Source organism: Microcebus murinus, chromosome 17 (assembly GCF_040939455.1).
Source record: "Microcebus murinus isolate Inina chromosome 17, M.murinus_Inina_mat1.0, whole genome shotgun sequence".
Taxonomy (NCBI): domain Eukaryota; kingdom Metazoa; phylum Chordata; class Mammalia; order Primates; family Cheirogaleidae; genus Microcebus; species Microcebus murinus.
This window is the reverse complement of record NC_134120.1, coordinates 25,082,675-25,100,336: the sequence shown is the minus strand read 5'-3', so window position 1 is coordinate 25,100,336 and position 17,662 is coordinate 25,082,675. Positions and strand designations below refer to the sequence as shown.

At 34.3% G+C, this 17,662-nt stretch overlaps 1 protein-coding gene across 9 annotated transcripts in view; it reads right to left on the bottom strand.

Annotated features, from left to right (window-relative positions):
* Nucleotides 1–17,662, bottom strand: part of PIAS2 (protein inhibitor of activated STAT 2) — a 95,043-nt gene that overhangs the window by 14,753 nt on the left and 62,628 nt on the right. For 8 of the 9 annotated variants that reach the window (XM_075993476.1, XM_012745358.3, XM_075993477.1 and 5 more), the window contains 4 exons: nt 15,115–15,248; nt 12,993–13,164; nt 6,128–6,267; nt 957–994 (listed from right to left, as the gene is read on the bottom strand). In XM_075993476.1, the coding sequence (XP_075849591.1) occupies nt 957–994; nt 6,128–6,267; nt 12,993–13,164; nt 15,115–15,248 (484 nt within the window). Of the gene's footprint in view, nt 1–956; nt 995–3,665; nt 3,779–6,127; nt 6,268–12,992; nt 13,165–15,114; nt 15,249–17,662 lie in introns of those variants that run through there. The other variant, XM_012745361.3, reaches the window with a different exon arrangement.

Here is a 17,662-nt window from a genome sequence, read left to right as displayed (position 1 = left end):
TTTTTTTTTAAAAAAGGATTGGTCACAAAAATCAGTAATAATCCTTTGAGCCTGAAGAATTCATTTCCTAGATAAAAATATGTATACACCTTTGCTGTGTGTACCTTTGTTACATCCACTGATGTAACACTGTCAACTTAGGATGACAACAAGAAATTCCTCATCTGCACAGTACCTTGGGCCCAAATTTCCAGTGATGTCTATGTGCTCAGATAACAGAACACCAAAACTGGAAGCGGACACTAGGCCTGTGGTTAACTGACTGTGAGCAGCCTGGAGCAGCCATCCCCTGGTTTTTCCTCCCTCCCTTCCTACTCTCAATACCTCGTCTCAAAAAATCTTTCTCTTTTTCACTTTTCTTATGCCTTTTCCTCCTGGGCTCTGCATCTGCTATAACCCTGTGAGTGGAATCCATGCTCACTGCAAGGTCTTCATGTTGGGACTTTGGGCTACTAGAGTTTACCGTCTTTGACAAAGAAAATAGGGATGACTGGTATATAGAAATTTTAAAACGGGGCATCCCCAAAGTCCAAATCTGACTGTCTTTAAAAACAATGAAGGCTCAAGCTAATGAGACATGTCTGTTTAATAGCTATAGGTGTTGATTTTCTATATAATAAATGTCTTATCTAAAAAATAAAATTTTACCTGTAAAATTTTATCCACCAGCCTAGCACTGCTTCCACTCATTCTAATCACTCAAATGCTTATAAGCAACGCCAAATTATTAAGCTAAATAAAATATAATTAAAAATTGAGATATTAAGGACAAAATATCATACACGGAAAACAACAACTTTATTCCTCCAAATAGAATTGTGAAATATTTATATAGTACTTCCTTTCCATCAAAAATTGAGTTGACTGTCCTGATTTTATGCAACTGGTCATTTTTAGTTATCATGACAAAACTGACAATCAAATACAAATTAGTTGCTTAAATTCAGGATACATACCTGGGGATCAACTGGAATAAGGGAAAGAAAATCCAAACCTAAAACAAAAATGCTTTGTTAATAGTTGTCTCATATTTGGAGACCAGAATTATTTCCCAAAGTCATTTTTATTTATCATTAAGTCACAAAACATTTGGGGTGTTTACCACTCTGCCACAAGTAAGCTCTGTACCATGATCAGTGATATTTAATGCGTAAAAAACCCAAAGGTGAACATATTCCCTGACAAAACAACTGGGAAAAACCACCTCCCAGAGACTCAAAGGCAGCAGTCCAAAAATTTTCAGAGAATTAGGAATAGTCAAAGCAAATGTCCCCCTTTCCTCTGTCACTCAGAATTAGAAGCAATAAAAATAATGAGATGATGATCTGGATTCATACCGTTAAAAAAAAAAAAACATACTTAGGCTCTTAAAATACTTCACATTTATTTTTCAGAAATACACCACAGTGAGGTTCATCTAAATATTACTTCTTAAACAGCTATTTCATAGATAGCCCCTGTTCCCACATCAAGAGCAGTACATCGTCCAGAGCTCTGCACAAAGCAAGCACTTGGTAAATGCTGCTAACAGGCTGATGTTATCATGGCTTACTGGGTTCTAAACTAATATAATTTTCTAAAACAAAGCAATTGAATTTTCTAATTATGTTTTAGAAACAAGAATGTGAAAAAGGTTGTCCAGTAATCTTATTTTGAAGTATTAAATAACAATAAATACAAAAAACTTCTGGTTTGAAAAGTTTAGCAATAAACTTCAAAGTCAGTTTCCCTAGATCTCCCTGTATGACTAAATTTTCAATTATTTCAAACATTAAAAAAGAAACCACGTACTAGGTATAGGTCATTAAGACAGACCAATTTTTGTTCAATTCCATGAGTTTTTATGCTGGCATTCAAGGTCAACCCAAACATAACCACCACACAGAGTTAAAGTCTGATATACTTTTACTTAAAATAGAGAATATGAGTGGGGACATTTAAAATAATTTAATAACCAGTATGAATAATTTATAAGTCAAAAATTTTAAATATTTATTCCCTTATAATCTCTAAATAAACGTATTACAAAAACACCTTCTCTAGGGATACAAGCTGTAGCACCAATCATTTGAAAGAAATCATTCAAATGATTTCTAAAGTACTTTTTAAATTGTCACTCTAATTTTTCATTTTGTATGCCTGTCGCTAGTTATATGATACAGCGATTTGGGCCAACACTGGACAAAAAGAATCACAATAAACATTTCCAATGATTCCTCCATTAAAATGATAATCAGTACAGTGAGATAACTCTATTAGCAGAGAGTGTCTCTTAACATTAACAACACTGTTCAATAAATCCTCTCTCTGCTTCTGCTAAATAGTAACTCAAGATTTGTCTAGCCCTTATAATATCTTTTGGGAGCTTCATATATTCAATATTTCTATTATTGGCTAAGTCATAAAAGGTTTATTGGAATGTTAATCAACTTAATTATTTTGTTTTGCTTCAAATGCTATAACATTTTTCTTCATTTTTTAACAGCTTCTACATTTTTTATAGTTTTTCAGTTTTATATGTTCAATCACTTTTAATGTTCGTTGTATCACTCCATCTGTATTAATAACAAACTATTTTTTTATAAAGCTAAGTATTGACAGCTCTGTTGAAATATTATGTACTGAAGCCAAATTACTCAAAAGCACTCATTTTCTAAATGTTTAACTATTCCTATTTCATAATTTCAACTAATATAAATATAGGAGCTTGATATGATTTTCTGGTTTTTGCAGTTCTATCACTAAAGCATGTCCACCAAGGTCCAAAGACTCCCTATTTTATAATTATTTCAATCCAGCTCTTCAGTTGTACTGTAATTCTCTTTAATGATTTCATGTGTTCCAGTAAACAAAGTTTATTTAGAAAAGATCTAAGAGATTTATCTGTATCTTTTGATACTTCATCCATGGATGACTTATACCACATTGTAATATATAAAATACCTAGAAATTTTTCTAAAATTTTGGTTGAAACTCTAGATTGTCTTTTCCAAGTATTACATGGGTACAGTCAATACAAAATACAATAAGGTGTTAATGTAAACTATTTTTTCCTCAAATACTTAACAGTGAAGTTTTATATAGTATTTCAGATGTTGTAATATTCTAATAAAAAACTAAACTACCAAAGTACTCCTGCATTCTACATTTTAATATTAAAACTCTTACATGAAATAAATGAAATTTTATCAACAGTGATTAAAATTTTACTGCCTTGTTTCATAAATTTAGCAAAATGCTGTTCTTATTTCACCGTAAGTTTCAACTGCAGCATGTCATATTGATATATTTTTATGCCCTCCTAAGTATTTCATCATTGAAAATACTCAATTATTTTAAACTAAGAAGCAGGTGGTATTAAAATTTCTGATATTACATTCTAAATGTTTTTGTTTTATTAATAATACACTTGATAAAATTATAATTTTTAAATTTTAAATGCTTCATTATGTGAAACTGACTCAGTTTGTTCCCTCATTGATGACAACACATTTTCCTTACTTGAGCCATAAACTTTTAACAAAACATAATTGCTACATGATTAAATATGTAAATGTTTAGCACTTTCAAATTTTAATGATACAACTTTTGAGCACCATTCGCACCTGACAATATGGCACTAGCAATAATAAGGCAGTCATATTTTTCTTGAAATAATCAAGCTGTTTTCCATTCCATAAATACAAATTATTTGTTTTATTTTGTATTCATTGTTGCACAGTATCAGAAGATGTTCCAAGCTGCAGTTCATTATTAATATCATTTCTTCTTTGTTCTCCTGCAGATTCAGAAGATTCATGTTTATGATGTTTAAAAGGAATGTTAAGATATGTATTAAAACTTTGTTATCTCTCCATTCTTGGTGTTCTATTTAATATTGTATTATTATAAGTTATTAAATTTAGCAATACCAAAACTCTCCACAGTATGATTAATTATGCAAAAATATGCACAAAAATAAAACCAAAGTAATTACTAATTACAAAAGAGTACATTATCAAAAAACAAAAATAAAAACTATTGAGATGTAGTAACATAATTCATAGATAACGATAAACTAGCAGTTCTTCTAAAGCACAACAGATCCTATTCTACTTACTTTATCAACTGCAAGAAAGCTTTTCAACATTTTAATAACCAATATTCACATATGATTAATATCAGCCCTGGATAATAGTCTTATTTCCTCAATTCCAGCCTGAAATGCATTTTACCAAAGACACAGAGTTCAGACATATTTTACTGCATTTTTCTCAATCTGCACATTTTTAAAAAGAAATTAAGTCTCAATTTACACCCAAATTTTGCAATAATATAAATTCTCCCAAAATAATAATTCATCCAGATTCATACAATTTGAAAATTAACAGGACAAATGATTTGTAAATTTATGTCTATGTTATTGCTAAATGGCAAGGTCACTATTCTAATAAACAGAAATGTTCATGCTCCTTTTTCAGGATTAATTTTTAATTCGATGTCTTTAGGAAACAAATCCTTAGGAATGCTTATTTATAATACCTATTAAGATGACATATGGACACTCTTCAAACTAGCCAAGGTTAAAGCAATGCATGACAGTTAGAAATTAATAATCTCTGAGTTTCCATCTTTGTCATGGACCACGAAACCTCATCTGTACCTTAGCATTAGGCTTTGTATACAACAAATAGTGGGCCAGATAACCCAACTGTCAACTGTTTCAATAATACAACTTTCATAAACAGTTTAAGTATTGTGCTTAAAATAAAGACCTACCTAAGGGGAGAAAGAAAAATAAACCATAGGTCAAAATCAACTTTACAAATTTACAAAACAAAAATAGTAACAGGAGGAAGGAATTGTATTCCACTAAATAGGCCCTTTGGAGAAATGGGAAATAATATAAGCAGCACTGGTCCTAAATTGCTCAAATTTGATTGACAAAAATGTTTGTGAAAACAATGGCTATGAAGAGAAGAAAGAAGAGTAAAGGTGGGAAAAGTTTAAACTTTATAATATGGCCTTGGTAGCATAAGTACTGATATTAAAGTAAGTCAAGCAACCTTGGATTTTTTAAATGTTTAGTTATTTATACAGTAGTCCTCCCCTAATCAAGGTTTCACTCTCCATGATTTCATTTACCTGCAGTCAACTGCAGTCAGAAAATATCAAATGGAAAATTTCAGAAATAAACAGTAAGTTTTAAATTGCACACTGTTCTGAGTAGTCTGATGAAATCTCAAGCTGTCCCACTCTATCCTGCTCCATCCCGCCCAAGACACAAATCATTCCTTTGTCTAGCAGCTCCCTGCCCTTAGTCACTCAAGTAGCCATCTGGGTTATCAGATCGACTGTCATGGTATCACAGTGCTTGTGTTCCAGGAACCCTTATTTTTCTTAAAAATGGCACCAAAGCACAAGAGTAGTGATGCTGGTATACTAACTGTTCTATTTTATTACTGTTGTTGTTAATCTCCTACTGCGCCCAATTTATTAATTAATCTTTATCATCGGTATGTATGTATAGGAAAAAACATAGTATATAAAGGGTTCTGTACTTTATATACTTCTGCAGTTTCAGGCACCCACTGGGCGTCTTAGAATGTATCCCCCATGGATAAGGGAAGACTACTGTAGATATAAAAGATATCCGCATGTATTAAGCTCTGCTCTAGGGAAACAGATGGTAAACCCTATCTTTACAGGGAGAATAAAATCCACAGGATAAAGCTGGTAGATAAAATCAGCTCCAACCTATATCAGTATATTCTGGAGTTCTGACAGGCCACCAAGAAGAGTATGAGAAAATACTCTTCTTTCCCCTAACCTGTGAAGGGTCTATGATAAGTAAACTGAGAAACAGTCTCTAAATACAAATCCTCTACAAGGGAAAATAAAATGGTTAACATTTTCCTACAATTCTTCTGTATTTCCTATCATTAGGAATCTACAGAGCAACAACTGCTCTATAGTTAAAATGGTAACAACTGAATGTGATGTATTAAAACAGATATGATCTTTAAATGAAGCCTTCAAATTTCCTTAGCACTTAAATCTTACAATTTTGAAACTGTACTTGCTCCACAGATTAAAATTAAAAATAATAAAATTTGATTAAAAAATAAAAAAAAAACTCTCCACATACCTGGCAAATCTGATGGCATGCTTGATATTGGCGTGTGGTGGAATGGTACTGAGTAGTCTGTTAATGAAGGCGGAATAGCAGCAGGATCAACCGAAGTCACACTGGGCACCCTTACAGAAGATGGCTGATACATGAGAACCCTGTTTTAAATAGCATGGGAAATTACAAACAATCTGGCTGTTAGTTCACAGGAGAGAAGAGCTGCACCACTGGGCATACTCAGTCGTACGTTCACTAGTTTCAGCTACTCACTACACAGCACTCCACTCTACTCTCCTCTTTCATAACAGTCTTCATTTTAACATGAACGTATCTTGGCTCTCAACAGCAGCTGTGACACAGAGCAAATTGACATTCAAACACACTGTACAGTGCTGGAGTAAGACAGAACACTTTCATCCACAAATAGAAATATACTTTATATACACTTATTAGCGTATGTGTAACATATATGTAGATATTACTAATTTTATCCATAAAGAAATTTAAAACTAAAACAGAAGATTCCTAAGGTTTGATTTAAATCTGGGCTTCTTTATGAGTAAAGCTACTCACTATAGCACAACCAGAATTTCTTCAATTCTAATTGAAATTGTATTAATTATTTGCAATCTTATCTGGAATCATCTGAGCAAAGTTACCCAATCCGAAAGCAAGCCAACCTGATGGCAATAGGCCACAATCAGAAATGAGAATAAGATGACTATCAAGATTTAAGATATAATATCCAGAAATAAAGATGTTGGCTACCATGATACCACCTACCAGGTGGGTGAAAGAGGGTTTATAACTTTGAAATTATCTGTACATGCTACTAAAAATACAAATTAAATACACATAAGAAAGATTTTATAATTGGTATTATATAAAAATATATATACTGTAGAATTAAAACTTTATAATTTCAATACGCAGTACAATTAAATATGTTTTTTAAAAGGTCAGGCTTAAAAGATCTCTGCTTTCTTCCTCTTTAATCTTCATTTTCTCTTAGCCCAGGGCGAACAATTACAATCTCAGAGAAAAAACATCGTGAATGTGTAAGAAGAAATTCAGCAATGTTACTGACCCTATGGCTGATGGTGGCCATCTTGCCAACAAGTAATGAGATGAGAACAGGAGCAAAACATTAAGGTTAGCATCCCAAAGCACTGTCAGTCAACTATTGTAAGCTTAATGTTTGAAGCACAGAATTCTGTAGCTAGAAGGGACAATTACAAAGACAAAGAAAGCACAAGTGTATCTTAGAAAACTCTCAGTAGAACCATGGTCACAAAGCTAGACTGGGATGGCAATCTCTAGACATCCTTTCCCTTTCCTGTTATTGTTCAGATTATTAAACACTAGTAATAAGAAATGATGACATTCTTTATTCTCTAAATCATGGACAAACTTATTTCATAACCTCGATTTGAATGTCAAACCACTTAAATAATCACAATCTACTGAGACACTGGAGTCATTCTAAACTTGGTTTGCATTCTGGGATGAGAAATGTGGATGTCACTGGAAATGTGGAAAACAAAGTCATCTTAAGAGTACATATAAGGTTGTGTTGGCAATTATGTTTGTGTCAGAAAAGTTAATAAATAACAGAGGTCAGAGCTCAGAAATCTTTGATTAAAAACAGATCCATTTAGGAGGCATATGACATACAATATGTTCAAGGAATAACATAAGCCTGGCATCTCAAAACATATCTTTCAGAGGTAGATGAAGATAGAAGGAAGTAACCTTACAAAAATCAACCTGTCTGGGTTAGAATCAGGAGGTTTCTTGGCCTCTGATCTACTAAGGACCTAAAACCAAAACAGGATGTGAACAATGTTAGAAAAGGCAGATTTAAGGGAAAAGAGAGAACTTGGGATGAGATGAAGAAAGTTATGTTGCACGTAAAGCTCAGCTTTTTGGGGAAGGTTTGAAAACAGTGGTCTACCAGGATCAAAGTAGAAGAACAGGAAATTACCAAAAAGTGTTTTCAAATGACACATGAGCATGTATGTGCTTCCATACAAGAGCACCTATCATAAATTGAGGGAGGAACACAGGGGTTAAGGAGGACGAGACTGTATGTGTGAGTGCTGGGGAAGGGGCTAAAGAAGTGACTATGCTTATTCTGGCTGTCTCACAAAATATTTTAATCTATTATTTTTTAATGTTAATAGACAAGATTTTAAAGACCAAAAAGTACATAAAGTTTCATTTAATTTAAAAAGTTTCTACTTAAAAGTTTATTTAATCTATTGCTTTTTCTCTGCTTAAAGAAACTAAAAGAATTTCAGGTACAGGAAAAAGACAATGTCTGTCCTCCTCCCACTCCCCTCCCTTTCCTTTGATATTTCATAGTGGAGACTTTCTTTTGTCTTGATCCTGAATTGATCCTTCAACTTGAAATATACTTACAGGTAACAGCAATAACAAAACTCCCTTTCCTTCCTTAACCCCTTGCCTTACAACTACAGAGGAGTCAGTCAACATCCCCACACACTTGTCTGCCACCACAGGTAACACCTAATTATTGCACATGTCCTGTCTGCAAAGCAGCATGAAAATTTAAATGATTAAATAATCATTTAATTCTTCAATACCAAATGGTGAATGTTAAAACCTATGTAAATGTCAAAATACAATACGGGTATAAATTAGTAAGTCAACATCTAAAACCTCAGAAAACATATGAAAAGCTAAACATATGAACAGCTAACACGTTAATTCCTGTTACCTGAACTTTGCAACCATTAACACAAATTCAAGTTTATATAGGATGGCTGAAAATAGTCATTAATTAGGATTATCAAGTTACATACTGGTAGTAGATTTTTATCAGAATCTTCACAAGGACCACATTCAGAAATGAAATGATTCTAAAACCTATGCAAAAAAAATGTATTTACAGATATAACAGATTCCATGGAGAAATGTAAATGGCTATGTATGGTGGAATTATCAGTACAAAAATGTGATGCTATAAAGTAGTAAATTTGTAAAAACATTTAACATTTATTATTGTTTCTTCATAGGATTGGCAAATATCCACACAGGCGCATATATATATATATATATATATATATATATATATATATATATATACACACACACATATATTCCAAGTATACATATGTATTTTAAATTTTTATAATTATCCATAATATCACAGCAAAAGTAAATTTCTAGAATGTTGCTATAGCAAATATTAGTATTCTAGATTGTGTACTGGGTCAAAGAATTGCACATAATTCACATATGGCACAGACTTAGATGTCTGAAAAGAGATTTGACAATTTTTATTCATAAACCTGAAGTTCACTGTGCTCCTACTTCATGATCATAAAAGTATAAAAAAGATTCATATTTATCCCTATTCTTTGTTTCCTATCCTCCTTGTTAATGACAAAACAACCATTCAATTTCTAGGGAATAGGAGTAGGAGCATAATATGTAAAATTATCTTTCAATATAGAAAAACATCAGAGATTTTCTAAATATCTTAGATTAACGTATCAGTTTCTTCTAAAAGGTCTTGTAAGACTGCATTTAAAGATTCCAACTGGCATGCAAGGAAAGGTGCTAGGATTGCCATCAAATGTTAACAGTCATTCTCTCTAGGAGAGTTATTTTTCAATTTCTTCTTGGTGCTTGGTCAAACTGTTTATAAGAATAATGTTTACTAAAACAATGTACCTTTTAAAAAAAAATAGCAACCCACATAATTTCTGCACTATAAATTAAAATAGGTTTTGTGATTTCTCAGTCTCTATTCTTTCTCATTTGCTTACTATCACTGACCAGGAAGTCATGTGATGAACATACACAGCAGTGAAAAACAAAAATTTCCAGATGCTGAGCCACAATAGAGGGTATGAAAAGGACAACCAGGAACAAAACAACAAAAGCTTGAGAGAGGAAGGGATCAGAGAGAAGATATAACAGCAGCATGAACCTCCATTATGACACTGTAACAGGAGGCAGCCACTCTAATTCAACACAGAAAAATGTGATTTTAGTATAAAACATCAACTTTCTTAGAGTTAAAAGGCTCCAATAGAAAGTTTTTCCATGTATCTTTCCTCCACTGAATCTAAATCTGACAAATGCTATAACAAAGACACACTTAATCCTACTTGTCAATGACTCCCTTTTAAGAACTACAAGTTAGCTATCACATATTCTCTTCTTCTACCTTAACAGCTTCCGTCCTTAGACCCACTACTCACCCATCATGCTCCAGGTTCTATAGTCACCTTCCAGTTCTTCTGCTCTGGCTGCACACATTTGTTACGACCCTTCTTGATGATAGCACTGACTAAAATGCTCTGAGAGCCATACAGCCTAAAATGGAAGCCATACAGCCTGACACAGGCTGTGCTTTTTTTCTTAATGATAAAAACAAATCGGCTTAAGTGATGAACCCTTCAAACCATTAAGGTAACTCTGACATTTCAAAGAGTTTCTATCAGGAATGGCAATTTATCTGGCATCCATTAAGATGACTATAGTGTTGTTCTTGTGACAAGATCCATTTTATCAATGTATTTCCCAATATCAAAGCACACCTAAGATAAACTCTACTTGGTTATAGTGGATATTATTTTAATATATAATTAAATGATTTCCTAAGACTGAAGTCAGAATTTTCATTTATCTCTCTATGTGAGCCTGTTTCATAAAGGTTCTTCTCTGTGGATGCTGACATGTAAATCGAGTTACGGTATTAAGGTTATGTGGGCTTCATGGAATGAGCTGAAGAGTTGCAATTTATACAAACTTTTTAAATCAAAACTTTCATGAATTGTTGGGTTAGTCACAAATTTCTACCTTATATTAAATACTTACGTTTTGACTTTATTTTCAACCTAGGTGAGGAGCTATATGCTACAGTAGCTGACCATAGGTGAAACTTCTCTTATTCCTCTGCATTCTGAGGTCATTTCAGGTTTTGTCACCCAATGTATGTGACATTCTTTCAGATTTGTGTCCTTATTAAGTATTGATAAAAACATGGTAAAGGACAGGCAGAGGGTAGACCATCCTGACATGCCACCAGGGACATGTTCCAAGATCACTTCAACTTATGAGTCAGCACTACTACATACAATCTTTCAACCCAGCATGAATCCAATTAACTATAATACATGCAACCCATGCTTTTCCAGTGTATTCTAAAGGGTATCATTTTGGTAAAATCTAGAAATATCAGATCTAAGCATTCATTACCCTGGTTTTCCATCTCAGTAAGCATATCAAAATTATATTTTCATTTTGTTTATTATTTATACAAGTACCAACCAAACTGTCTCAAGCAAAAAGTGACCAGCACACCAGAAAAAAAAACCACTTGAAATACTTTCATTTTCTGTTCCACTAAGAAAACAAATTTAAAAACTCATTCTAATTAAATAGGTAAAAGAAAATATATGACCTATGATGTTTAAATCCTATCTTGAAATAAATGTTTTAACAATGAAGAAGGCAACTCAAAAGGTTTAATTCTTAAAAGTAATTACAAAGTAGTTTCAAAGTAACTATAAAAAAACTGAAAACTGAATGTTGCAAAAGTACACAGAATTCCATTTATATAAAATGCCTAGAACAGGCAAATTTATAGAGATGAAAAGAGCAATGATTGCCTAGACTTGTGGTATGATTCACAATAAACTACAAAAGAACATGAGGGAAGTTTTTTGGGTGTTGGAAATATTCTACAATTCAATCATGATGATGAGTGTACAACTCTTATGAATTTATTAAAATCAGTGATTGGTGCTATTGTGTACTTAAAATGGGTGAATTTTATGCCATGTAAATTATACCTCAATAAAGGCATTAGAAAACTAAGTGCATTGAGAGGCCAAAGAGATGAAACTAGCACACCCAAGTTTGAAAGAATGTATTCACAGGCTGTCGTCTCCCTGCTCCTGCCCCCTTACTTCTATGCATGGTCCCAAATCTGTATGTAAAAAGCACCTGCTGCTAAATACTCAGACCTGTCTTTTACTATAGGCCAGTAATGGCTTCTCCCAGATAAGTCATAAAGAACTCATGCTAGAATGCATCTACCTGCCCATATTTTGTCCTGGAGAGGGTAAGAAGAAAAGATAATCAATTTTTATTGAGAAATTACCATGTGCCTGACACTGAGGCCAAATTCTTTCATAATCTCATTGAAAACTGACAATAATCCTATAAGATAGGCATTATTTAACCTCATTTTACAGAACAGAAAAAGGAGGTTCAAACAGGTATTTCACCCAGGACCACAAAACAAGTAAGCAATACTATCAAAAGTGGAATCCACACTTATCAGATTCCCAGTTCCATACTCTATTACAGTTACGCCAAGCTTTCTTAAGTTGGTCTGAGATGCCGAATTTCCTTACAAATAGGTTCAAGAAAATAACAAAGTATCAAGTAAGAAATAAATACCTCAAACTCTCACTTTCCAAAGATGTAAATATTCTGTTCATCGAAATTTGTTTTCCTATAAACCTGTGGTCCCCAACACCTGGGCCACCAACCGGTACCGGTCCGTGGCCTATTAGGAATCAGGCCACACAGCAGGAAGTGAGCAGTGGCAGTGAAGCTTCACTTGTATTTACAGCCGCCCCCCCAACACCCCCATCACCACCTGAGCTCCCTGCAAATTCATGGAAAAATTGTATTCCATGAAACCAGTCCCTGGTACCAAAAAGGCTGAGGGTCACTGCTATAAACAACATGCTTACTTTAAAATATTTCTGCTGAACAAAGGCAAATTAAAATAGCCTTCTACAGTCATGCACCTTCTCAGAGACATTTACGAACCTATCCAAGAACAATTAGTTAGTTGCAAATGTAACAAACAATAGTGAACTATAAATTAACAAACCCTTTGGTTGGGCTGCTTTGTGTTTCTGACATAAAGATGCATTTCCTTTTGGCAGGAGGGTCTTCCTCTTCATCAGAAGAGGTTTCTACTGTTAGGTCAATAACATCCACTTTCTTCTTACTTGCCTCACTGGCTACAGTCACTGAACAAGGCTTACTGAGGACACTTGAACCTGCATGTAGGGAAACAGAAGGGGAAAAAAAAAAATCAAAGGTATAACACAAATAAACTCTTGCCATAGAGTCTCACCTGTGCAGTATATCCATGACAATATTCAGCCGGTGAAGCCACATACTCTGTCCCCTGGAAAGAATCCAACTCCCTAACTCCAGATCTGTCTACAAAATGACTGCTCACTGGGGAGACAGGTAAGCTCTAGCCCTTGATGGAGGGTCAAAAGTCTTCCTCAAAGAGCATGCTCTTAGTTATCTCTAGGACTGTCAATGGAACTGTGCAGATCCTGCTGCTTGCCCTGTCTCCCCAAGTCAGCATTTCACAGACACCTGGAGTTAGGGAATTGGTCAAAGGCCATGGGACAAGAATATGTGTATGGTTTCATTAGATGTGTATTCTCACAGACATGTGGCACAGTTTAGTCAGAATTAGCATTTCCATTCTAGCAATCATGCTCATGTCAAAGAATGTACAGACTCACCATAAACCAAACCTTGATAAAAAGCTTCACTTTAATTTGAAAAAAACTCAGACTTCACTTCTCACTTAAGTTACTCAGACATTTAAAGCTTTTCTTATGAATTATCTACTAATCATTATCTATTAGGTTCTTTCTGCACCCTAAGATAGTCTCATACATCAAATGTTAACTCACATTTTCATAAAAACTGAGTATATTATTTCCTGTAATCTAATCAGGAGTAATCCTGTGAATATAATATTTCCTGTCATCTATTCAGTCAAAAATGAATGGCAGGCCGGGTGCGGTGGCTCACGCCTGTAATCCTAGCTCTCTGGGAGGCCGAGGCGGGCGGATTGCTCAAGGTCAGGAGTTCAAAACCAGCCTGAGCAAGAGCGAGACCCCGTCTCTACTATAAATAGAAAGAAACTAATTGGCCAACTGATATATATATAAAAAAATTAGCCGGGCATGGTGGCGCATGCCTGTAGTCCCAGCTACTCGGGAGGCTGAGGCAGGAGGATCGCTTGAGCCCAGGAGATTGAGGTTGCTGTGAGCTAGGCTGATGCCACGGCACTCACTCTAGCCTGGGCAACAAAGCGAGACTCTGGCTCAAAAAAAAAAAAAAAAAAAAAAATGAATGGCAGTTGATAATGGAGAAGCAGTAGCAACTTCTCAAATCACTCCTTATTTTTCTGAAAGATGAGGGAAACCATGGTCATTGCACTCTCTGGTTCAGTACCAATCACAGAGGAATAATTAATACTGGCATAAATCCTTTATTTTTTTCCTTTCTTCTTACTCTGATAATCTATTATTCATTACTTTCTTTGTTAGAACTCCAAATACAGTTAGAATAAAATTCAAATGCAGTGAGTAGTGTTAGATAAAAAGAAACTGTAAGTTCACCTATGGGTTTCATTTGTTCAAACTGCCCTCAGTTGACTCCACTCATTGTGGACAGATGTAGGGAGTTCATGTATGAGCACAAATTCTAGGTGACCAAGGCAATGGTAAAATTCCTTCCCACAAAGAAATGGAAGTTAATAATTCATTCACTTTCTAAGCAACTAACCTGTGGCCACTCTTCCCACCCCTCAAGTCCATTAATCAATGATGCAGCCTTTCCAACCACACCTCCAGCTGGGATTCCACCTACAGATACTCTAAAAACACTTCTGAAAAATTATCCATATAAATATCACTTGTGACTTTTCATTTTGTAACAAACATATCAAAATGACTTTACATGATTGTTTCATTTATTTTACATATAAAAATATACAATGAAAAGGCTGATAAGGTGGTAAAACTTCAAAACATTTCTTCAGGAAAGAATAAAAATCAATTGTGGGGGAAATTACATATGGTCAAAAGATGAAGTTAGCAAAGTGAACTCCAAATGTAGTTCTAGTGGCCAAGATTAATGATAAAGATAATGCTGCACAAGTCTCATTGCTTTGCTCTCTGCTACCATTCTGTACATACTTTCTATTTTTGTACACGGTTGGCTGGATACTTTCATAGCTTCTTTCTTCGGTCTCATTGGACACCAAGAACCGTCTTCTTGGAATTTGATCTCATCCACATCAGAACAGTCATTGAGAATTTCCATAAAAAGCCTATAAACCAATTAAGAAGTACATACATGTAATCAATGGCTTTGTTCAAAAACATGAACTGAGAAAGTAATACATATTACGCCTTGGAAACAAAGGTAATGCTACCGTTTTTTTGGGGGGGGGCAGTTATTTCAATACTTCATACTTTACAACTACTATTATACCTCCTTCCTCTCAGGGTTTACATCTGTAAAAGGCAACACTAGAGTAACTGACTATCATCTAAAATATCACTGGCTAAACAGAAGTAGACCTTGGAGTCTCTAGCTGGAATTGGTGGTAAGAACAACTTCTAACACAGCACATATAGCAAACATAAGCAGACAGAAGTTATTATACAATAAAATAATTTATAAATTTAGTATCAAGAAAAAAGAATCATAGGAGTGGAAGAAAGAGCAAGGAATAAAAGGAGAGATGAACAGAATTACAGGAGTGGGAGAAACAGCAAGGAAAAAAGGAGAGAGGAATAGGGACATAAGAAGTATCAATAAATTTAAATTAAGCAAAGTATACAAATTATGTTATATGACAAAAATGGAATTAATTTTGAAGTCAGTATCAGAAAAATATACGAAAAATCCATAAATACTTAGAAACTAAACAAAACCTATTAGTCAAAGACAAAATAAAACAGAAATTAGAAAGTATTTTGAACTGAATGAAAATGAAAATATAATTAAATTTGTAGACAGTAACTAAAGTAGTACTTATAGGAAAATTTATAGCACTAATCTTTCCCTATTAGAAAACAAGGTCTCGAATGAAGAATTTTATGAAACTAGAAAAAGAGCAAATTATAGTGAAAATAAGCAAGAAAAGGGGAATAAAGAACAGAAACAAATGCAATAGGAAACAAAAAGAGAAAAAAATAAAGAAAATGTCAATGGAACCAAGTCTGGTTCTTCAAACAGATCAATAAAATTGAGAAAATTCTAGTCAAATTTAGAAAGTACATACTTTATGATTCCATTCACATAAAATTCTAGAAAATCTAAACTAATCTATAGCAACAGAAAATGTATCAGTATTTGCCTGAGGACTGAGTGAGAGGGACAGATTAGAAAGATATATGAGAAAAGTTCGGGTGTGATGGGTATGTTCATGATCTTGACTGGGGTGATTATTTCACAGGTATATAAAATAGGTAAAAATGTATCAACTTGTACATTTTACACATCTGTAGTTCTCATACCTCAATAAAGCTGATAAAAATAAGTAAAAATGGAAAAATATGCCTCCTTCATAAGAAGATATTTATTTTCCCCAATTACACTGAAAATAGCATAATTCCAACCAAAATCCAAAAAGAATTATTTTGTATAATTTAAGAACACTTTTATTAAAGAGACTATGGCAGGCCAGACATGGTGGCTCACACCTGTAATCCTAGCATTCTGGGAGGCCGAGGCGAGGCGGGAGGATTGCTCGACATCAGGAGCTTGAAACCAGCCTGAGCAAGAGCGAGACCCCATCTCTACTATAAATAGAAAGAAATTAATTGGCCAACTAATATATATATAGAAAAAATTAGCCGGGCATGGTGGCACATGCCTGTAGTCCCAGCTACTCAGGAGGCTGAGGCAGGAGGATCGCTTGAGCCCAGGAGTTTGAGGTTGCTGTGAGCTAAGCTGACGCCACAGCACTCACTCTAGCCTGGACAACAAAGCAAGACTCTGTCTCAAAAAAAGAAAAAGAACAAAAACAAAAACAAGAGACTATGGCAGAATATATTGATACTAGTCCAAAAAATTCTGAAAAGAAATTGCCTAAAAAATATTAATGCATGATAGAAATCCAACAATTAAAATAGTTTTGTACTGGCCAACTAGTACTTTGATCAATGAAACAGCAGTTCAGAAAGTAACACCGCTATTTATATAAAAAGGTATTAATGAGATTACTCAATAAATGTTGTTGAGACTACTAGCAACTTGTGGTAGGGTGGGGTGATCCCTACCTTAATGAGATCACCTACTCCCTACCCTAAAGTTTCTTCCCCCTCCTCAATATGCCTCGCATAGTGTTATTCTTTACCTTCATAGCACTTGACACTTAATATTCAAATTTCTTACTGTCCCCCACATTAGAAGTGCTCTGTTCACCATTTTAGACCCAGTATCTGACACATAATAGGTATTTAATAAGTGTTGTGTTGAATGACTTCATGAAGCAATCAATGCATGATAGAAGAACTGCACAATTAGAAAAACACAAAATCATAAATGTATGTGATAAAAAATAAGTGAATGTTTCTATAAAATCTCTAGGACTTTGGCCAGGCGCAGTGGCTCACGCCTGTAATCCTAGCTCTCTGGGAGGCCGAGGCGGGCGGATTCCTTGAGGTCAGGAGTTCAAAACCAGCCTGAGCAAGAGCGAAACCCTGTCTCTACTATAAATAGAAAGAAATTAAT